At 37.3% G+C, this 24,976-nt stretch overlaps 1 protein-coding gene and 1 long non-coding RNA gene across 5 annotated transcripts in view; one reads left to right on the forward strand and one right to left on the reverse strand.

Annotated features, from left to right (window-relative positions):
- LOC111263569 (uncharacterized) overlaps positions 1–17,370 on the reverse strand; it is a 19,676-nt gene extending 2,306 nt beyond the window's left edge. Inside the window, exons 1-4 of one of the 4 annotated variants that reach the window (XM_022838751.1) lie at positions 15,706–17,370; positions 5,799–6,084; positions 518–717; positions 105–287 (exon numbers count right to left, since the gene is read on the reverse strand). In XM_022838751.1, coding sequence (XP_022694486.1) covers positions 105–287; positions 518–640 — 306 coding nt within the window. In that variant the 5' untranslated portion in view covers positions 641–717; positions 5,799–6,084; positions 15,706–17,370. Of the gene's footprint in view, positions 1–104; positions 288–517; positions 718–2,968; positions 3,088–5,199; positions 5,602–5,667; positions 5,738–5,798; positions 6,085–15,705 lie in introns of those variants that run through there. The other 3 variants (XM_022838752.2, XM_022838750.2, XM_022838749.2) reach the window with 3 other exon arrangements.
- Positions 12,690–24,976, forward strand: part of LOC111263572 (uncharacterized) — a 21,172-nt gene continuing 8,885 nt past the window's right edge. The window contains exon 1 of the long non-coding RNA XR_015312357.1: positions 12,690–13,005. This is a non-coding gene — a long non-coding RNA (uncharacterized LOC111263572). The remainder of the gene's footprint in view (positions 13,006–24,976) is intronic.

The following is a 24,976-nucleotide window of genomic DNA, read 5'->3' on the forward strand; positions in this document are numbered from 1 at the left end:
AGAAGACGTATAGACTCTAACTGGGGCCAGTCGTTCCACAAATAAAACTTATTTTTATAGTTTCGTACTAGACCTAAAGTACTGCGTAATCAACATCAACTCACGAAGAATGTCGTGGGTAAAATCGTTCCTGTAATTGACAAAAAAGCCGCCAAAATTATGAGTGAAAGAACAACTAGGAAACAGAATGATGTCAAGTTGACGAAGTACAAAGGCAGATTGTATGCATATGCGTATGGTCGATCTCGTGTTTGCACGGTCAGTATGAAGATTATCAACGCAAACACCTGAAAGGAGAAAATTATGCAGTAGTATAACTTTCATCGCTCCTCAATTTGAAGGGCTTAAGTTTTGTGGGCCTATTCAGTTTTCCGAAGACATGAATATTTTATAGCGCATAGTTATTTGAAGATGCTACGCGTACATTAAAGTATCCATATTAAACCACAGTACCATATATAAATGAGAAATATGAAATAAACAATAATTATTAGTTAATGTGGGCTTTTTAACATACCACTTCTAGGAAGGTAAGTATTCCGCTAACTGAAGATACGAATGATCGGTTAATTGTGATTACTCCTCCAGGAGAAGTTGTTGTCGTCGTTACCACAGTTGTCTGTCGGTACTGTGTCGACATTGTGATACAATCGACAGTGAATTGTACCGATAGTAAACGTGACTTGGTTTAGGTTTGTATCTTTTGCTCCACCAGGTCTGAATTGAACAATTAGATAACAACAACAAGAATAGGTTGCAGTAAACTAAATTGCTGGCTCACACACTCACGTATCACGGGGCCGGTCTTCGGTTTAAGTGTGCTCCGAAAGACAAATACATGCGGTACTTATTGATTGAAATTCTTTTTGTTTATTGGTTTATTGGTGTTTAGTTTTTATTTCTTTAGTGCATTACAAAAACGCTTCCGTTTTCTATGAAGGTATCCACAGTGAAAAGTGTATGTAGCTATTTAGCAATTTAGATCAAATTTAGGCTACTGTGTCAGATAACTATTAATCATCCTTGAGAAACGTATTTGATAATTGGCAAAAAAATGCGAGTAACTAGTACAGGCACCTGCAGGACATATATGTATACGAATTTATTGCTTGTGGCGTCGGCTTTGCGGATGGGTAAATGTCAAAGAATGCAAATAGAATTTTACGTGTTCGGACGCTCAGGAATTTTTAATTATATACTATTGTATTACAGCTACCGCGCCAGAGGACCGGGTGCTGTGCTTCATGTTCGCTTGTCTTTAAGGCTCATTCACGGTTAAACAGATTCATTAACTACATTTTGTTTTATTGTCGGTGGATAACTCCATAGCAAATAAAATACTTGCATATATTTTCAATCGTTTACAAAAATAAAGTAACTTTTTTGAGTTAACGAAGAAGAAATGTAACCTTATGAAGCTTTTTGAACAATTTATTAGATTTAGGTTAAACGAAGTTCAAATTTATGGCGAGCCTGGTAGCAAAATATTGATCTCAGTGCGACCAGCTTTCAGACATGGCCGTTCATATTTGATTAAACATTCCAACCTTCTTATATGAAAACGTTTTAATTCTAACTCATTACTTATGTATTTTAATTGGAAGGAGTATTATATTATATAAATTATATTGGCAAAAAAAAATTATATTCTTTATTCTTAACTGCTTTCGCGGTAGTGGAATGTAATAAAGTGAACGAAAAATAACTCTTCGGGCGATCTATCGTGTACGAAAAATGTACGAAGAGAGCGGTGGGGTGCTAATTTTTTCCTAGCTGAAGCATGCGTTGAAATTTTTATCTGCATGTTTGGGTTTGAATAGGCATAAAGTAACACCAGATCTTAAAATGCTCTATTGGGTTTGATGTGCTTCGAAGGTAATATGTTAAAAACGTACTTAATTTTAAGACGTGTTAACGTAAAACGTTAAAGGAAAACTCAAAATCACACCTTTTAATTTTGTCTAAACTTGACTATACTGATATAGGAAATGTTTTACCCCGTTAAAGGACGATGTTCGCAAAAAAAACAATCATGTTAAATTTATAGCTTCCACATTTTCTACAAAGGATGCAATTAGAGCTGTACTTCCTCGGATACTCAGCTTGGCACATATCTGGCAATAAACAAGTATACAAAAATAATTTAGGTAGCAATAAATATTTAGTTAATGCACTTCAGTCGTTTTCCTCTCAACATCCTTTCATAAGAACGTGTTTGGAGATTTGCAATAGAAAGTTAAGGCTCATTGATGTAATTATACGTTAATATTAATACTGGCTCACACCGAATCAAGGCAGCAGTCAGATCGAAGTGCTTAAGTAGTATTCATTCCCATTATGTCAGGGAAGGGAGGGGGATTTAGTTAAAGTGGCATAAGGAAATACAAACGCCGTATTGGTCAATTCGAGGGAACGTATAATTTCGTACTGAATTTAAGAATTTTGCTTTATTTAGAGATTAAAAGGAAACATATATTAAGTAGTGTGCCATGTGACTCATCGTTATGGCAAGCATATATATTTTTTAACGCAAATATAGTTCCGAAACTTACAAGTCCATTCATAATCTTGAAAATTTAGAGAAAGTTCTATTTTAAAGGAAAATTACCGCTTAAAATATATTTCACCTAAATAGTTTCGCTGCACATGGCATGGTTCCTTTTCAATGACCTTATATGTAAGAACGAAAAGGAAGGACGTTAAAAAATGATTATTCCCTAGGATCTGTATATATGCGTACACATATATAATTTCAGAAATCTTTGAAAATTTGAGACATTCATTTTAGTTAGATCTATCCACTGAAGCACTACCACTTCTGCAACACTAGATATGATTTTGGCCGTCAAAAAACACGATAGCAAATCATCAGGTGTGGAGCGGTGTGTTAAGAATATAAAACTGCTCTATTTTAAGAACAACACAGAGCTCTACTTTATCCTGTATAATATTAGAGACAAATGCTCACTGTGTGGTTAATGTTACGTGCGACGAGCACGTAGTAATTCTCCTTGATAGGTTCCGTGCACGAAAGCCTAGCCACAGTCTAGTCGTAACAACAACTTCACTCCTTTTGCTGGTCTTCTTATTTCGTGCCGTTTGTGGGTAGATGCGCGCTGTCGCAAATAACATTGAATAGTCGCAACTAACCAGTTCTCAGTATGGTTCCCAGCGCGTGGGTTTCTACACTGCCATCGCTGACGTCAGAAAGGATATGTCGTCACGACAAATTGCCAAAATTTGAAGTTCGCGCGTTCAACCTATATCCATGTACATATTTATAACAACGATTTGTGCTGTTCCCTGTATAATACCCCCAATATACACTTACTTGTTGTGCTTTCAACTTTAAAATGTTTGAACAACGACGAAAACGAGGCGACGAGTAGACCTCTGTGTATATAATTGTGTACATAGAATTTATATACAATGTATGCCTCGGTGAAGCGTTTTCACTTTGTGTATTGCGAAATGCATACGCTCCATTATAAATGGACGGGTTTACGTTGCAGGAAAAACAATCTGCTCGTTTAATTTCAGGGCTAATCATCCGTTTCGTCTTCGCTTTCTTTTGAGTGAATACCATGAATGTTGCTGCCCAGTCGAAGCCGTAACAAACAGCAAATCCAGCAGCATCAGCACCTTAACGGCAGTTCAGCCACTTTCTGCGGGAAAAGGTCAGCAATCATTGGAATTGGCTAGCCGGCCCTTGGAGCCGACAGCGAAAAATGTAAGTGCATAGAACCATAATAATAAATCATTGTATGCATTCTGTGTGTACTGGACAATAGAAGTTCAAGGCCTGTATCTGCATTGAATTCGTATGATCGTGAAAGATAGATGCAGGAGTGTAACTGATTTTGTTTGGTTCTGCATTTTATTAGAATTAAATGCGTTTTCGTAGCACGGTATAGGTCACGTCCATAAAAACATGCGTGTCGTCACTTTAGGGAACTGAAAAAATATCATACGAATTCATAGCGGTACATTTATCTGAGCAGACAATTCTGGTATACGCTAATATAGGGTATTTGTAGTGAGCTCTATATTAACGTACCTTGGCAATGGTATGCGTAAAAATAAAAAGGTAAATTACTGTTCAAAACCGAAAGATTACGGCGAATTATCTGAATCAAAACGGACTTGCCAAACTGCTATCCAGTTGTTATTGTAGGGTTCTCTGTGGATATACAACGGAATAACTGTTGTCGGCACAATGAGCAATTGTGTTAAAGGAAAAGGAAAATCGGGGCAAACTGGAACAATTTTCTTCTATAGATGATATGTATGTTTGAAACGCATTCAAAACATTCCTATTCGGTATAGTTAACCAAGTCTACTATTTAAATAAGACTACGAACTAATTGTGAACAGCGTTGAGACTTAGCTGTTTGCCGTGGGTGAGAAAGTTATTCAAGCAGAATTAAGCAATATATTAATTACCTAGTGAGTCCTATATATTATGTGCGGCCAACATCTTCCCCACAAGCTTGCATCTCTCGCATAGAGTGGCAGTGCTGCTAGTCCAGCGTCATCCTACCATGATTTGTTGTGATAAATAATATGAGTGATCTCTATAATTTCATTGAAAAACGTTTCGGAATCTACTACACCATAAAATAGTTAATAATCAAGCAGCCGCAAAACTTTTTACGTACGTAATTTATCACGTTACGTGGCAAAATTCTTTTTAATGTTTTGATAGTTGAGTACGACTGTGCCTTGGGCAAATATTTATTGAACAGTTTTTGTTAGGTTTGGATCGACAATCTGCGTAGTATGCAAAGGCGTATGTTATTGAGCTGTTGGACTGGTATGCTATACAATTAATTAGCAATGGAAGCTCTCTATCTTGAGAAGAAGATAATAGTAATTATCCTTCAGAGTACATCTTAATATTAGCTACTAATATTCTCATAGTGGTACTGGATAAATAGAACTACCATTCACAAAATCGATAACACAATTTTACAGCGGTAAGGGAAGGAAATCTCAAATTGTACATAATAAAAAAGAAAACGTTCTATGTGATGAAGATAACGAATTTTGGCTATCCTTTTCACTATGTCAGATAAACTTGACAATAAATCCGTGAAGCGCTTAAACAACATAACCTAATTTTTTTTTTATAAAAATGTGTAAGACAAAACAAACAGAATGTACAAAATTTAACTCATTTTGGACTTAACTTGAAATTACCTTTGAGTATTCCTTCTGTTAATTAAAGCGTATGTAACGTCGTAACACACACACGTGTTTAGTAGAAATCGGTTTCGACTCGGAATCACTTGGCGACAGCGTTTGTCAATTGAACACACCGCCCCTTAATAAACCAGTGCTAAGGGAAAGCCCTTTAAGAAGTCGAGGTCTGATCACTTCCGTTCTTGCTCGATGCTTTCGCCTATCGTAGTGTGAAGGAGGGTTATAGCATCGAAGCTACTGGGGCTGGGCATCAACAAAGCAATGGCGGCTGTATTGTAACCTATCCAATGAAATATGAATAGGAGACAGCGACATCGAACCTTGCATGACCCTTGGTTTCAATCGATACAACAGAAAAAGGCGGTTCTGTGCCAATTAGCTGTTAGTGTCCGACAAGACTGCCTCACCAGATATAGGCTAAGAAAAGGTTTTCGAGCAACTACAAAAGTCTTTACGATGTAGTACCCTGTCTTCGAGCTGGACGTTGAGAATTCAGTTGGGCCTGTTTCATCGGAATAGGCAATCACAAGAAAAATCACAGTTGACGAAATTGCGTTTTACTGTCATTTTTATGCGTACTGAGTAGCGGTACTCACCCAAATGCCTCCTTTCGTATTGGCTACTTATCGTGGGTTAGCTGCTCTAATATAAGCCCATTCCTGCGAGTACAGAAAGGGACTCATCTTTCGGTGAAACATGCTTTGTGCCTAGTTTGGGTTTGAGTCAGAGGCAAAAGCGTCCTTTTTGACATGAACAAATATTGCTCACACCAAGAACAGACAGTTGAGATTCAAATTGGCTTCGAAGCGAGCTCAAAGAGAAACAGTGACGTGACCTATATAGACTGTATAGGTATAGAGCCTGATATATGATTATTATTACCTGGAAAGAAAGATACGATTGAGTGATCGTTCGTTATCGATACTATAACATGTCTTGTTAAGATGGTTTCAAAGGTAGACACACGGGAAAACTTCAAGCAAATCGAATCTCTGAGATTGCGGATAACTTCGAAAAATCTTTGTCTCACAACAATGATAATTATTTCGAGATGGCTCATCAGATGCTGATCTATGCCATTTATAGAGACAGGCTAGAAATTCGCCCATTAATTAATCTGTCTCTGGTAACTAATACTGCAAGTTATTTAATAGATAAATTTAGTTCAGTTAACATAAAAAAGAGAAGCTCTTGGTCCAGAAATGGAATAAACATATAACGAATATACGGTTATTACTGCTATTCTTTCATTTCTGACACACCTGGAAAACTTATCTAGCTTGACAAGAGCTTATCTAGTGAGAAAAAATCTTAATGCTCATTCATCTAAAGAAAATACGTCTCTATGGCCAATATAATCATGGATGTATATTCACCACCTTACACGGACATCAACTTATTGTACTATTACCTTCCCGTTACGCCAATTTGCCAACAACTTCCACATCTACTTTTTTTTTTTACATAAGTTGCTTAGAAAACCAAGCGTTCAAATTAGTATTTAATTCGACAACGTTAAGCTTGCGTCAAAATATCTACCACAGAATTCTCTATTAAAGGTGACTTTCAAGTATTTTTACCCAAAGCTATATTTCTAATTTTCGCGAATGGCCTCAAGGCAAATATTCGTGTGATTTATATTATATCAATATAATATAGCTGAAAATTATCAAATATTTTGAGAGTTGCGCATAAACTAAGATTGCTATTTACACCACTATATTCAGCACCCTAATGCTGTCGCTTTTTTAGCGCTTTAGGTTCACAAAATCTTGTTTTTTTTTTACCTACATGTAATTAAACATATAGGTCCAAAGAAGTGTTTTCTATTCTTGTTAAAGATCGATTGTAAAATCTAATATGTTTGAATCTATTTAAAAGCCATTAGTTCTATCTATTCATCGTAGGCTAATTTACTGAAAAACAGCGGCCATTTTCTTTTTAGCTTAATACGCGCATCTGCTTATTTTACTAGATCTGTTCTATGATGCGGCGAGGAAAGGCCGGTCTTGTTCATTGCACTGACTTTTAGCGGCAAAAAATAACAAGGTATTTATTGCAAACGGAGAACACTTGGAATCAGTCGGTATTTGGTTTCACTAGCTTTACTATTTTTATATTATTTCCGTCATATAAGGACCCTAAATGCAGCCAATTATTCGTCTGATGTGCTAAACAGTAGTTATCAAAAAAACCTGCATTTTATCAGAGAAATCGTTAAATTTCATATGTATAATATATAAACTCGCTATATTATATAATCAAATACTTTATATGATTGAAAATGAAAATGGCCACTTATTTTAATATGCTGGGCTATCTATTGTGTGTTTCGATGGCGAATTGAGAAATGAAAACTGGAGACGTTGTAGAGGGTAAATGGTGTTATTCGTCTTTTTTTTTTAAATGGTACTAGAGAAAATTATTTGTCGTACATTGGTTTTGTTCCATCGTAATATTTGGCGACACAAATGTTGTTGTTGCAAGCCTCGTTCTCAGTATTGTTATTTTGTGTGAAAGTTACTACCCAACGTTCGGTACGTTTTGCGTAAAACAAAAATTATACTTTCTTGGTTCGCTACATGATTCTTCCCGGAGAAGATATAGTTTCCTTGTTAGTAGCTTTTACGAAGAGCTCCATACTATTTGATAGATACTTTTTTCCTAGAGTATAACTATTTACAAGGGAGCCAGTGAAAATATTCAATTACTGTAAGGTAAATGTGTTGAGATTTTTGTGCGTGTAGAAGGGTTAACGTTTTGAATTCGTACCCGCTGCATTATCATGTGTTACTGTAGAAAATGCCTCAAAAAAGCTTTTACAAGGCACAATTTTATAGAAATGGGATATTAACATGTGTAGTTTATGAACGATTTCTGTGTAAATATAATTCGATCAAGTTTTACCAAGTATAGTAATCTTTACCTGTCTCGATACTACAATGCAGCTGTAACAAAGATAACAAGGGTACTCCATCTGATTTGAAAAACTATTTTTTACAATAAGATCTCTAACTGCGTCAATATTTAATGACGGACAATGGTAATTTGAAGTGTGAATATTTTCGTAGTCAGTTTCTGAAATTGTCCGTGAAAATGTTGTTAAATTACGTATGATTCAACCATTTTACAGACTCATATCATTCCTACAATATTGGCGCGTTGCGCAAAATATTTAAAATATACTTTCATGCAGACCTTTCGAGTTCTTAATTATTCACATACGTTCGTTCTTGCCCTTGATCTGTATGTACATATTTAAGAGAAATGCTAACTCATATAATGAATCAATGCTCAACCAGAAATGAGCTGACAGGTCATTCATTTTCTGTTGGCTGTTTGCATTACAGGAAAAAAGGTAGCTGTCGCTGCTGCTAATTTTTGTTTAAGCTCCGTTGAGGCAGTTGTCGAGGAGAAATTATTCTTCAGGGGTATTTGTAGGAGGAGGTTCGTAGAGGTGCCTCTTGTAGAGAAGGTAGACTATAACGACGAGCGTGGCGCAGATGAGCACCACCAGAGATTTGCATACAGCAGAACGACAGAAACTGCCCTGTCGTAATCTTACGGATGACGAAGAGACTCTCTCTGGCTCATGGATGTCTCTAAAAAATCAAGCAGTGACATAAATGTATGATATTTACTCTTCATATTATTTATATAATACACTTTATATTTGCGGGATAGATGATGAAATTATGTTACCAGTTATGGCAAATTTAGTTATTATCTATATATATTTTACGCGCAAAAATAGGTTAAATTCCTCATTGATTTGGAGCTATCTCGGTTTTATATCGTGTTCCTTCACGTGTACTAAAATGTTTGTAATATTTTTTTAGCGGGCGTTATTAGTCGTTTCAGGCTTTGGCCTGTTAAGCTTTAACAAAACTATTAATTCACGGTTTACATCATCGAATACAAAGGTTTGACACGATAAGCGGCTGAACTGCACTGATGAAAAACTGAAAAAGTTTAATTTTAATTAGCGCCGTTGCTCGCCATGACCCTTGCCGCTATTGGGTGTTCATTTGTTTCCAATAAACCTATGTTTGGTGTGCCCTGTTTCCGACGAATATATCTCATTCGTTTTTTTGTTCATATGAATTTGAAATACATTTAAAATGCAGGTTCCATCTTATTTGTACATACGTTGCCCTACCATATAAAATAAAAATATGCTCCATGAATGAGAACGTTGCGTCTGCCACTAGCCCAAGATCACTGCCTCTGCTACCTTCGCGTCCACCATTTTTTTACGTTTGGTGCTGCTTCCGCCGCCGCCGCTGCTGCTGCCAAAGCCTGCAGGGTTTGACGCCACAGGCAGGTAACACACATTGTACAGCACAACTAATTGTGACGCAATTTTATTATATGAAAAGAAAACGACGGATAGCGGCAAGAAGAACAGTGAGTGTAATAACTTTCATGACAAAATAACGCTTGCACGTAATCAACTATGTTCTCATCTACGACGGAGTCCGTGACATTATATGTATGTAATAGATAATTTCATATAATCTGATAATAATCTAAATATAAATGATGGCAAAAGTCTCGTTCCAAATCCTCATAAACAAATATATTCGTAATAGGTTACTGATAAGTGATCTTTCCTATTGACCATACATTCCCCATCCGATAATGAAATCTTCACGTTTTCGATAGAAATAAATATTTGAAGCCGCTCCGAATCGTTCGCTCGGTACTATAAGAAAAACGAATAAAATAATGTCATACATTGAACGTATAATACTGTTAACATTGAAAAATTAATTTATATTCATATGTCAAATAGGTATTTTATGTCAAAGTTAAGCATCATCTCACGAAATAACTTTTTTTTCAATCCGCTGTGGTAAAACCACGACGCTGACCATGAAAATAGGCTGATGGTGGGGGTAGAACATCGTATAGAAGGTGATTGATTCTAAACCTTGGCCCCCCTCGATCGCTTGTAAGTCGACTGATAATTAGGGAATTTTCCTAAAATAGCTAAAGAGACGTGAATCGATCCTGATGAAGTTTCTGTTTTTCTGAACGAGCAAGTTGGCATATATATGAGCGGAACTTCAAGGTTAAGCCTACGCGAATACCGTCAATCTGTTTTGGATAAATTTATACACTCGTATAGCTCTAGTTACGATAAAAGATTAAGTAAAAAATGTTAAGAATCGCCGTGGGCCTATCTCATAGTTTAGTGACTCATATATAAAATCATTATTATACTGTTAGGTAAGGATACTGCTAAATAGACACTGTTTTTTAGGCGAACTTATTGTGCTGATTCTAGCTAGCATTGCATCAATTCCAATGCTAAGACTAATGTATTCGTAAGTAAAAAGCAATGCCTTCCTGAAAATGACCGTCACCAAATAGACATCAATTACTCAATAGATAACGCTGAGATAGTTGCACTGGTAAGCTGAATAAACAACAAGAGAAATGGCGACGGGGACGTTTCATGTGAAAGCTAAGCTGAATCACAACGGCAACGTCAGTGCGTATCCTCGTCATGCGTTCGATGAACACTAAAAATTAACAAACAGTTATAGTCATTTACTAATAGTAGGGATTGTCCAATCGCTGCGAGAAATATCGCGTAGTGTTGTTTACTTATGAATACTTGGTACGTAGTATCGGCACGTAACACATCAATTTAAAGAAAGACGATTCGGTAGATCGTGCTTCAGTCGTTGATAAGCTTTTTCCATCTATCTAATAATACGTATGCAAGTACACTCGACGAGTGTCGACACTTAAAGCTTCTTAAAACTTAAAACTGTCTACTGACAAAATATGTGGGTTATAGTTGTGGGTGTCGCTTTGTCTCGAAAGAAGTTTCTTTAGGAAATATAGAATACAAACATTCTAAACTGATTTACTATTACCCATGACTTCCGTAGGCCGGAAAACACAAAGACAGCTTATGTGTACCATCGTACATACAGGTACTGATCGGGATAAAACAAGCGGAAGTGCCGAAAATCATGCATAATTTATGATAATGGTTTTCTTCTGTGAATTATGATTGCCTCTGTAGCTGTGAGAAATCGATATTCCATTTCGCACAAAAGGTGATGTACTCTTTGACTCAATTTGGTGGAAAATTTCAGTTCTTGGAAAATCTTGCTTCCACTTGACGCTCACAGCACGCACCCCTTTCCGTGGTGTTTTCTGGTATCTATAAGAATTTAACTATATTTTTAAGAAATAAGTTTGCTATCAGAATTTTCCTGTTCAAAAAAATGTCGACTGTTGAAATCTGTTCAAGTGCCATAGGACACTTTTTATATGAATAACCAAAGGGCACTCGTAAGAACGTGCAACATTTTTTTTAATGAGAGGGAAAAGAAAACATTTTTAAAAGCGCACATGAGGGACTATACTGGCGTTTGCACACAAATGAAATTGCATACTCGCACGACTTGTTGTCTAAAAATTAATCATTTGCCCCTTCTGTCAAATTACTAGTGACGAGATTTACTCAACATGTTGTTTATTTTCAATAGCAAGTATTCGTAAGTATAAGCTTAGTACCAATTCGTAGTTCCTCAAGAAAAACACCGGGCAAATGATTTCACTGTGTCTGATGTGGTACACTTAAAAATATTTCTACAGATCGTCGCTGGATGATTAGTTCAGTGAACGCCGCCGCTTTTATATCTGCTAGTCAGATAAAATCATCAGTTACGTTAGCCAATACATTGTTCAAAGAGTCGAAATCTGCTCACGTAGCCATGCAGTGACGACATGAGATGTGGAACATCAAAAGAAAATGATACAGTAGAATATTTTAGTGGAGCTCGGTGTTTATCTTTCTGTACAGATTCAGTCCGCCTCTATGTCGTCTAATGTTTAACCATCGAGTTAACTAGGCTTTGCGCGTCTATACCAGCATCGATGTTCAGCGCTCCAACATAACAACGATATTCAAAATGTCAGAGGATGAGATGCCCAGGAACACAGATCACCACCAACCAAAATCTCCCTTTGCCTCTTCCGGCGCGCACACACGTTAGGCCCGTCAATGTCTCCGCTCCATCTGAGATACGTGTTTCGATTTGTAGCCATCTTTCCCATTGACTATCCATAACCACAATAGCAGCGGTCTCTGAGCTACTTGCATTGCAAGTAATTTGCAGTGACGCAAACATAGGGACTGCTAATACTACCATATCTATTACCTATTTCTTCCTCTTTTTTAACAGTAAGGCGATAGGTAATTATCATAATAATTTCGATAATAAAAAAATGAAAAATATCTGCCACATAAACGTACTTCATCGACTGATGTTTATCATTTGACGACTATGTTCTGTGAGGTTTTGATTTGAGAGGTGCGAAATGTACAGCAAGCTCAATATTCTTCAATCAAAAAATAACACGCAAGTTGTTAAGAGTGTACGCATTGGCAGATTAAGTAATATTTATCTTATTTTCCTAGAACCATCGTCGATTAAGTTGATCAGTTAACACCCACTGTTTCCGACCTAGTCTTTGCTTTAATACTGAAATCCGGGCAGACGAGGAGCAAACTAACAGCTAGACATTGATCGAATTGTTGCGAACTCGATTTTTCCTGTGCACTTTTCACCAGAGGATTTGACCGCCTTGCTATCATTGACGAAACTGTTATGGCATTAATTAGCGCAAATTAGACAGATATTGCCATGTCAGACATCTTCAGGGTGTCCGCCATGTTAACCGGTTTAGATTTTTGGCAAAAAAATTCGTGATCGTTATGTGTAAACGAAATGAGGTCAACTGCAACTTAGAAAATATTTGGCACCGATCGCTTTTAACGTAAGTACTATACAAATATAAGAGTTTTATTCGGATCGAACACATGACGCTTTTTTATGTTATATCAAGGCTTCTGTAATCTGGCATACATCCATGGATTACATACGTTCTACGTATATATAATATTTTTACAGCAGCCACCAAAGGTAGCTGGGGAGACTACAAAAGGAAACAGTCGAGTACTGTCTTTAGAACTTCTATCTTGATACACAAGCTGCACAAAAGAGCGCAGTCAATAATCTTTAAAGATGGCCGATTCTCTTGTTACGACCTATTTAAACGAAATACTACAATATCTAAGTTATTCCTCTACTCTATTCTAAGAACTGTTAGCGTTTAGTTGCAACCACTCCTAGGGTTATGATGGGCAGTTGACGTTCTTATGATGGTACACTTTGTTTACGGACGCATCAGGTAACTTAGGCTTTAAATCGAGCGTAGATACACGGTTTACGTCATACTGAAAGGAATAAGCCGCCTGGGGCAACGCTTAGCAACAGTACCAAACGTAAAACAAAATGCAATTTTTGTATGTCCTCTTGAGAATCTTGTGAAGTCTTTTACGCGCTTAAACTTTGCGCAAACTAGCAATTTTTTGGCAACCCTGTCCTCGTTAATACAATATAAAAATATAACAAAAAGGAAAGAAGGAAAAAGTATGTTTCGTCTAATTCTCAATCAGTAGAGCTGTATCAGTGCTAGCTGCCTAAAGAACGAATTTGGGCTTTGCACCTATGACCCGGCAGATAGATTCAATAGAAGCTGCATTATGCTCAAATAGGTTAATTCCACTAGTTTGATCTAAGCCACGCTGAGACTAGACGCGTTGTGGCGATATTTCGAGCTTCCAAAAGAAACGACAATGGATTTTATAGTATTTGCTTCCCGTGGCAAAGACAGCCATTGTTCGCGCGATAAAGGTATCGGCCGTGGTGATTTCGTCATGTCAGCCTACACACGAAGGCTTAAAGAAAACAGCGAATGGTCCGGAAGGACACTGGTTCGAAGTAAAAATGGTTCATTCTTTTTGGTTTTCAATGACAGGGCAAAATTTTAGAGTAGAATTTCTGTAAATATTCACTGCGAGAGTTGCAATATTGTTAATAGTAAATAAAACTGATCATATTTTTTACTAGGTTGCTTATATATAAGCGATATCGATATATGAATAATTACTTAAACTGCATGTAACAGATGTCAAAGATACATTTTATTGAGTAGCCATAATAGAAACTGAGTAAACTGCAAAACTCTGTTTTCCAAAATTGTTTCAACACATTGGTCTCAAAAAAGCTGTGCAGAAAAATACGGAGGTTTGAGACAACACCACGTTCTATTTTTATAAACTTCGACATTTTAAACAAATTCTGTTCCAAAGGGTCGGTTGTCGATCACTACTGGCTAGTCCCTATATTTTGAGGCTGTCGTATAGCTCTACGGACAACCTCATGACTAAAACTCCTAATAGACATTTCAATATAGGTATGTATTAGGTGTAATAGTTGAAATAATCGTTATAATGTTGTTACCTATTCTTCACTCTAGATTCGTTCAAATCTTTATCCCAAATGATTTTGCATTTGGCGGTTTTTCTAGCTAATTTTTCTGCGATCACATGCGTTTCGAACGATGCAAAAAATCTTTGTTTGTTTGTTTGTTTGTTTCATTATCGTTTGTATCTTATGATTAACTATCATGCTGTCGCCTAAATTGTAGTACTGTTTATTCTTTGTTCTGCTTTTATGCTCGATGACAGCCAGTGTTAGATGGTGTCGGGAAGCCTTACGAATTATCTACTCAATATGCTTCTTATCATAGTGTTTTGTTCAGATCATAAAAAAATTGACTATTGGATTTGAATTTCAAAATATATGTATGTCTCTTTCTCAAACGCACAGGATCGACATTTTAGATTCGAAAGCCGTAATATATCGAAGTCAATTCAGAGGTGAACAAAATCAACTGAACAGCCTACAAAAATTAATTTAAAAAATTAATCAATTTAAAAAAAAACAGAAGTATTTATTGCAAAATATAAATGTGGTTTTTATCGCTGCTTTATATTTCTTGTATATCCTATGTCCGTAATCTTTTCATCAGCTCTCAAGATCATTTTATTTTTCCGTAATTTTCCTTAAATTTTGTTAATTTAAATTTCATTTTTTATCTTTTAATCGGTTTTGATTCACTACTTTATATTGTCACGATTTTTTTGGTTGTTATGACGGCGACAGCAAAGGCCGGGCTCGCAGAGCGATGAGTTAGCTTTCCAACGGCACAGAATATTTAAACATAACGAAGCACGCAGTTAGAAACAGGCACCAATAAACAAAACAATATAATGTTGTAAAGTGTTTCGGTTATTCCAATGAAAAGATTTAAACATATAAGGCTAGTCGCAAAATGAGAACCAGTACTAGAGTATAAAGGATCAAGTCAAGTCTTCTCCAGTTATTTTAAAGTTAAGAAAAGCTAGAAATAATAACTGCAACTACTTCTCCAACAAGGATGATATATTAGAGACAGGAAAACGGAAGTATAATATAGTTGCAACTGTATAAAAAAGAGGTGCATCCTAAGGTGCGGCTATGTTCAAACAATGTATTAGCAAATTTATCAATTAGCATATTGCAAGCCCATCACTCAACCGAATTACAGAATGAGTATTTAGTAGTTTTAGTAACAAATAAGCGTACTCACATTTGTTCATTATGCTCCAAAGACTTTCTAATTTTTGGAGATTTGAGCGTTTTAAGGGTTGCTGGTGGCGTCTCATGCCACGTTCCGTATAAATCCTGGTCGTCAATCGTAAAAACTGATAATTCAGTCATTTTTTTCCAGATCGATAGGAATGATCGACAACGGCTCTCTTATGCAATTTCACACATGTGGGTCAGCGTAGCTTTGTATGCCCAATGCTAACCCTCTGGCAGTATGCTCTCGAGTAGACTACTGACCAGATATAGTTTATACTCAAGGTGTATCCTTGAGGTATGTTCTCTCCAGCTTCGTACAATAGGTCGAAGAACTTTGCAATATCCCGCTTATAACGGTGACATTTAACACTTACAGATATTCTGTGTATACACTCTGCCTTTTGTTAACTTATCGATTCAGCTTCGTATTATTGCTTGCTTAACTCTCTTTTAGTTTACTTCATTGAAAAATTACAATCTCGGCATATTGTTTCCACACAAGGAAAAAGCCGTGGCTAGGAATGCTTAAAGCCCTGTTACTCGTCGAATCTGTAGCGGTTGTATGACATGTCACTATTTCCTTCTGTCACATACTGTCCTGTGTAGTCCTCGAGCTAAATACAAATCAACTTTGCTTTGTGTTGCGGTATCGATTTTTGGCCGCAAGAACTCCTGGCGCGCTACTATGTCTGCTCTCGAGTATTAACTTTATAGCTAAGCCGCACTTCTCTGAGGATGAACATCGCAGCTGACCTATCATTGGATTTATTTGGTTCCGCAACAATAGCGACAACAAATAGCAGGATGGTAATCAATGCAGCGATTAAGAAATGCAACTATCACTTGTATCCGACGCGGTCCTAGGTCAGCCCAGACAGGTCATCTGCGCCTAAATCTTCGACCGTTTTATTTCGCTTTAATTCGGCCACGTTCACACTTTTCTACCAAATATAAGCACATAGGTGATGAGGTAAGAGCAACAACGGTGTGCGCTTTCATACATTAGCCTTGACAGGGAGCCTGATTTTTCATTGCATATCGTTGTTCCTCCTCTAATCGCTACTGCTACCCACAACACTGGTTACTCCAATGATTTTAGTAAAACTAGAATAAAACGAACAAAGATACAAAACTCGATCTCCACGATATCTTCCATAATGAACTTTCTGACGTCGTCGTCGTTGTTACCGGCGCTCTTGCATATCGTTGCACTTGTTTTCCCAATGCACTGCAGTAACAGTTGGGACCGGAAGTCATTTGCAGTCATTGCCAGAGCGATGGAAGCAGTGAGAAAGTTTAATGCCGGTGCTAAATTCACCGTTAACGTTTTTTGCCAAGTTTTTCAGTCACCCTTAAAATAAGCACTGCCGATCGTAGACAGGCGCTACTGGACGAAATTACGCACGCGCATACACCGCGTTGCTCTGATAGTTGGCTTAATGTTACTGCATCGAGAATGGCATTATTACAGTTGACAATTGATATAGTTGTCTGTATCTGCCTTATTTTCGGTTAAACGTAGACTTCGCAGGATTTTCTCAGGAGGAAGTGCAGTGCACATGCACCACATAAGTCACTTTCCACTCAAAAACCGTTATAGAGATCTCTACAGATACAGTTGCCACGTGCTTTCCAAACTGCTCTAATGTTCGTTGGATGCGAATGTGGAGTAATCTCCACCTAAACTGAACCATCTTAGAAGGTGCGGCGCCCTTGTGCACGACTCTATCCCCTCTCAAAAATCCCATTTTCGCCCTCGCCTATTGGTGAGGAGAACACAATGCTGTGGAGACAACTGGCAATGCCTCTTAGCTTTTGCTGTTTTCGCCAGGATCCTCTCCAATAGCCATCGCCTGTCATGTATTTGGTCCGTCAACTCATGTGCTGTCGACGGAGACGAAAATACGGAGCCTCAGGCAGTCAGCCTCTTGTCGTTTGAAGTATATTACAACCGCCGATGGCGTTGCTGTTGCTTCTAGCCAATGGTCGATGTCATTCAAAATCGAGATCCTTCGTGAACGCGCGCGAATTTGCCTCGCTTTTACCGGGGTCCACCGCTTTGTTGTAACCATCACCACTATCCTCGTTATCATCATCATCATGACCATCGAATTTATTGCCTCTGCGGCTTTGTTTTATGATTGTGTTTTAGTGTCTGTTATCACATACTCGCTAGTAGCATAATATTTAACAGACAATAGAACTAGGGAAAGTGGAGCGCTGAAGTGACTCTTCGTTTAAAAGGCGATTCCTCCGACAGCGACTCTGGAAATGAAAACGACAATATATGCTAAGGAAAGCGCAGCGTCGCGTACCACGATCGGTGCTGTCTGCAAAAGTTCGTCTATCGTGTTTGGTTACGTTCCGTAAAACTAGAGACACTGAAGCTGCTGCTGTCGCTACCGTAGATAAGTAGATGGTTGCTTCTGGTGACGGCAGTGACGAAATGCTGTGGTCGTTGGGTCTCAGCAGAGAGTTGTTGGCGTCAGCACACTGAGGCAGGGAATGATAGTTCCACGATAAACCACAGCGCGCGTTAAGCACAACCGCGTACCGTAAGCGCAAAATGAAGAAGAATAATAAATGTATGCGTAGAGGTAAACGGACACAAACGTGCATACATATATACACGTATATAGTACATTCAAAACCAAAGGCCGTGTTTGTTTTACTATTGTTTGGCTTCACTGTGTAAAAAAACTGCGTTGCGTATCTGTAGAAGACAGAATAAGCTACAGGGATGCAAAAAATTACTAGAGAAAGTACCAAAGGCATCAAGTGTATCTTGAAAAACCATATTAGTGGAAATACGGCATGATGTCGGGTGTGTACGTATGCGTAAAAATTGAATCTAGTACACCCAGATGGTAATTAGAAGGCTAACTAGTAAATATTATTAAATCTGGACAGTCGAAACAAACTACTGCTACTGCTAGTTTCTATTCTACGGAAGATCCTTTTCTCTACAAATCAAAACCCTCTTTGAATTAGGTGTAATGTATTCACGTCAAACATATGAGTTTGTTATACTAAGACGTACATTGTTAACATCTTCGCTTTGTTTTTCTTTCGTATCGTTTATGCTATTTTTTACTTAGACAACACTAATAATCAATGTCTCACAATAAACCAGGAACAAAAAAGACCTTTTCTTCACAGTAATCGTGTGGTACATAAATTATTCTTTGAGATCATGAATTTATATTTAGTTTCGCTTACTTTCAATATCCAAATTTTCGACAGAACGTACAAGGGAACTCGATTGATACATCTTTTTTTAGACGCACTTTACTGATAAGTATAAATTTAATTGTTAATTTCTGACTAAAAAAAAGAAATAGACGACAATATCTAGATGCACTAACCTAAGGACGTAGCCTATAAATAAAGGCGTATGCATAGACGAGCACTTATAAGACAAACTGAATTTTTTCGGTTTTAAACATAGCCTGAGTCTTAAGCTATTCGTTTTCGCTCTACGTATAAATAGTCAAGTTGTTATTGCTGTAACAATCTTACGTAACAAACCTGTTTTGACGAGATTATCGTATAACTTTTGTGGGTATGTTTCTCTCATATATGATTCGCCGATATTGCGTACAGCTACAAACGGATTATAACGTCTTACATGCAGTTCTGCAACGATTACGAGTGATTTTAACAAATGATCACAATCGGGAGTACTATAACTCAAGTGTAACTTTCGTTGGACAACGCAAAAGTACAAGTGCGTCATTAAAGACTATGTCCTGCATAATAGCGATAATCGAAAGAACACTTAGCCATCTTTTGTCGCAGAGAAGTCCCTGACAATGATTCAACTTTAGAGCACGTTAATCTCTCCACAGAATCTTTCCTTATGAATCCAAAATTAATAAAGCATAGAAAGCCATAAGCCAGATTTTACCCCCATACAAGATTTGGACTAGAAATAGAATCTTGCCAATGTATCACTATGACCGTCTGATCATCTGCTATGAGTTACGTCAAGAGGCATAATTTCGAAGATACAGCCTGCACACGCCTTCCCTCAACTTCTCGATTTCCGCCAGGTTATTAGTCATACATGATATATTTTGCAACCGGAAATTATCCAATGGAATATGGGCTAGATCTTGGACATTGGCTGCTATGTATGGATACTCCCTGTTTGCGGGTTCTATTCTGACGCATAAACAGCTAATAAAATTAGGGCAATCGGCGAACAGCAATGGAGTACGTGAAATTTTTTAAAACAAAGCCATTTTGTGTCTTCTGCCAACAACCTGCCTCATTCATACAATGGGACGACGCGGCTGCGTAATACTCTTTTTTTTTTATTGTATGGCTAGTACGACTCGGATAAGGCAATTAGTAATTGAACTCATATCGTTAGCTGTGCAATATTGCTATTTGCTGAATAGGTCTCTAGATACCATTGGAGCGCAGGTGTCTGCCTTCGTGTATGTACCTTGCTTGTAAACTGCTATAAACATCTCAATTTCGGATTTGGAAACATTGAGTAGTGACAGTGAATAACAGTAGCCAAACATGATGGACTAAAAAATGAGATTCGATCAAAAACGCCATATCTCTTAGAGATTACTGAGGTCTACAAAGAGTCCCATTATTCGCAGCTCATTTACGGCTCATTCAGTTAGAAAGTATGGCGTTCGGTCGACGTTTACGGGGTGCAGTGAGAAGAGTTTCGCAAATGATCTAGGTAAAGACGATATTAGTAGAGTATTATTGTCTTTCCTCTTTGAGTATATGGGATATTTAGTTTCACCTAATTTTTACTCTGCTTTAGACAAGAACGCCATGAAATAGCTAGAGTTACATCTTATTGTTATTAGGATTCTATTTTAAACGTTAGCACGTTGATTGGGTTAAGTGTATTGGAACTATGTTGAAATGTGTTGCGATGCCTGTTTTCACTGTGGCTATTCGAGCAGTGAACGGGGTAAGATTGAAATCGCAATACGCGTTTTCTGGAAATCGATCTTTTCCTTAAGCAGCCTGGGAAATAACTATTAAAAGCATCACCGTTTTACAGAGAACTCAATTACCGTCGAGCCAGCGGCGAACCCACGAAGAGCCGATCTCTGACGGAAACACCAACATAAAGGATAAAATAATTCGATAACGTCAAGCGTATCTGCCTCAGCGTAATGAGTACGCTACTCAAGCTCTTATCGTTTATAAATGTGAACACATTCGAATTCCAAATGCCGTCCCTATAATTTATATCTTAATGTTTCTCAAGGGTTTTCACGGAAGTGAAACAATTCTGCATGTACAATTCCCACTGGAAAGCTCCGTAATGAAAGGACTCTGTTTAGTGACTATTTTCATGCATGCTTCGTGCAACACCCGCGCTAAACACGGCAAACATATTTAGTTTCTTAGTTAGTTCTAGCCACCCATTCGAGCGCAGTGAACATAGAAAGATACACTATTATAACAGGTTTAGTAATGTCAAATTGAATTAAGTTTTTTCGTTCCTGTTGCGCCTCAATTAACTACAGGCTGCCACTGCAAAGAGCGACAGTGAATGTATATTTAGACGTGTCTGACAGGATACCGCCATTGTTTGTCGATGACGGTCGCCATGACGATAGTGTATTTGTTTTTCAACACATATATATACGGAGTTAAGAGTAGAACATTTAAGACTTAATAAATCACGTATTGGCTCTTAGTTGGCTGAGCTACCGCTGCACAATAATATATATATATATATATATATATATATATATATACATAATAGTTAAGTAAATAGTATTTTGTGTACATAAGGTCTTTGTACATATAATGCTTGAAACATCGGGGAAATGTTCGACGTAGCTACAATGCTACAGTTTCGCAAAAAACTGCAAAAGTCGAACAGTTTTGATGGTTCTTTCCGTATGATCTTGACGAGAAAAAAAAGCCATGAAAATGATAGGTCCGGTCCGGGACCAATATTTCTTTACGTTCAGAAAAGTTCCCCTGGATGAATAGACTTTCCGACAGTTTTTCAACTGAGCAAACTGTTTGTTCGAAACCGTTTCTTTTTTTTAATCCTCTATAGAATAGGCCAAAATTTGAAAATAATTAAATTCGTTTGGAAAAGTGACGAGCTATCGGTAGCACAGGGACGATTTAGTTACGCTACAAGTGTGATACGGCTGTGATAAAATCATATTTATTATACTGAACAATAATAATGAAAAACCGAATTAGTGTGGTCGAAATGACATAACAGAATAATGGGACACAGCAAAGTGATGACTCGAGCGGCCACCCACGGAAACAGATGGCATTCCTACAATGAGAAAATTACAATCAGATAACGATTGGGATCAAATATAAAGCTACTGTTATTTTAACAAGAAACTAATATTTTCCAATGGAAATTTTGCTTGTTTATCTGTGAGTTAATGTGGAGACATTTCTGGGTATCTGGAGACATCTGTCGCTTATAGAACGGCGCTAGAAAAATAAATGTTTAGTTCCACTTGTCACGTGTGAGTACACGTGACTATTATTAGTATTTTTGAATAACATCTAAAAGCAGCCCTTCTCAAGTTATTGAGGATCAAGCCTTTAACTTGAAATAGGTTATTTTCGAGTTTTCGATAGATTCACTTCTAATAACTGAGAACTTTGATAACCTTATACAAATATATTTTCTTTTAATATCTATGAAATTATTCTTAAACCGTACATCTTGCCGTATATACAAAAATAGACAACTTTATTTTTGATAAAACTTACAGGATTCGCTCCTTCGATCGATTTCAGTATTCCTCATTTTTGAAAATGCAGGGAAAGCCATAGCTTTAGAACAGCAGAAGGAGAATTTTACCAGATAACTCAACCAAAAAGGACAACATTCTACAAAATTTCACATTTGCCTTCTGTTTGTGACCTTAGCCTCATAACGATTTTATACTGACACCATATCGCTATTATATCAGGAACCACTTGGATAGGACTTCCGACACACTAGCTGCTGGCATTATTTTTCCACTATATTGCGGCTTATTGCCATTACCGTGGTGATTATTTGTACAATTATACATGTAATCAATCCTAGGTGACTTGTTTTTACTGCACATATTAATGATCTGTGTCCACTTTTTTTAGCCACCTTTCCTTTCATGTCCTTGAGATATGTCTACTGATATTATCCAGTTCTGACTTTTGTGTTTATTCCTTTATTTTTCATTTACGCCCGCATGACATAAGCTCAATTTCTAAGTATTTGTATTTTTCTCGCTAGTTCTTTTTCCGCGTACAAATGATTTTGCTTGGCTTAACCTATCTTCGAAGAGAAGTATGTTGGCTCACTTGTGTTCATTCAATGTCAATGTAATTTTTGACCTAATTGCTCCACATATTTATGTGCATCATCTGCGGCTATATAAAGGCTTTCCTAGCCAGCACTGCATAATATAATGTCGAACACCTATTACTTGAAGTTGAGTGACGCCCTTATTTGCATAAAGTGGCATAGGTAAAGGGAATCCTGTAGCGTGTATTAATTAAGAACGACTGCAGGTATATTTGTGGAAACACGGGCACATCCTATACGGACAGCTGCCATATACGGCTCTACTTCACGCAATGGCTTCAAAATGATGATACGAGAATGAGTGTACAGCTTTGAACTTGAAATGAATGATTAGCAAGGTCTGCTTTATACCATTTAATGAAGGCCTGAACATTTTGCCTTTTGACTAACGCTGATTTAGGACGCAGATCAGTTGGTTAGCGCTTTGACGAATAATTTAATATAATCGCTATAGAACCACCACCTTTGCACATCTTTAATCGTTGAATTTGGATTGGATATGGCTCCTACGTAAGGGAACACTATAACACTTTAAAAATGATGCATTACATTTTTAAAGAAAACGTGTGTCTATAAATTCTGTGAAAATTCAGCTTATGCGGTTATCAAAAATGAATATTGCCACCACCTGTATATTAAAGTCTTAAATATACTATATTTTACTTAAGGCCTAAAATATAAAATTGATCATTACGTTACATAAAGTATGAAAACTTTTCCAAAGTCTACTCCAGGTAAAGCAGGACGCAATACTTTTCCTGAATATCTAGAATAGATATAGCAGAGAAAGACATGCTCGCTGAAGAACACCCAGATATTATAGGATCTAGTCGATAATGCGGACGTTTTGGGGACAACACATAGAAAAAACAGAAACCGATTCATTCTACGGAGTCCAACGAGCAACAAGAAAAAAAAGAATATCGAAATAAGTTGTTATCCGACATCATTATCTATATATCTCTGAATACGAGTAAGGGGAGCAATCCATGTGTATCGACGGTTTAGCGATATGGTATGACTGAAGGAAAAAATGTCCTACAACTGTCATTGTTTAAGATGGTCCCAAGTAAACGGCGCTCCTTTAATCTGTCAAATGGAGTCGGAAAGAAAAACGATAAGCCTGGAATATGCATATTAGCACCTCAAAATATCTTCTGATTTACTGATGTGCAGGGAGCGCTCTGAAATCTTTTTTGCTGAAGAGCATTTGCTTGGGTAATTTTGATCTTGAACCATATATTATAATTCAATTCTATTCATAAATTTTAATCAAGATGCCTGTTTGGAAAACATATATTGATTCTTTTTTAATAAGGTTTCAACTCAAGTTTGAACGAGATGCGAGGCAACCTTTCGGGTTTTAGACATTCATAAAAATCGATAAGCCAGGACGCTTTATTAACTCGGGTTCCTTAGAAGAAACATTCATTTTTGGAAAAAAACGGGGAAGAGAAGGGTAATCCTGTTACAGAGAGAATTTCTTCTGAGTCGTCTAGGCGAGTGTCAACCGGCTAAATGAAGCAAGTTCCCGGTATAACAACTTCTGAACGGGACAATAACAAATGATAATAGATTTGAGCGTTTATTTTTTTTGGTTCGTTATGGAAGTTTAGGAAGGAGACTACTTCAATCGTCAGTATTGTTTAAAAAATTGCAGTTATTTTCAATGTTAACCACCGAAGATGATAATATAATTGCGGCAGCCGCTTTAGCCAAACTTAGGCACTTACTCAATGCTAGGACCACGCGTGATGCAACATCGAAACAGTGGCCCAACTCTAAAGGCAATAGAAGATAGTAGACGGACCTTCGGGCTTCGTCCTGTGCCTGTTTTATCGTTGATTTAACTAAGCTGGTGTACTAATATTACACCCAGCCTGAGTTAAACTACAAGATAAGCCAACAATTTTATTGTTGCTATTGCTCGATCTCACCAACGCGTTTCGCAGTTATT

Source organism: Varroa jacobsoni, unplaced genomic scaffold, assembly GCF_002532875.2.
Source record: "Varroa jacobsoni isolate VJ856 unplaced genomic scaffold, vjacob_1.0 scaffold_774, whole genome shotgun sequence".
Lineage (NCBI taxonomy): Eukaryota > Metazoa > Arthropoda > Arachnida > Mesostigmata > Varroidae > Varroa > Varroa jacobsoni.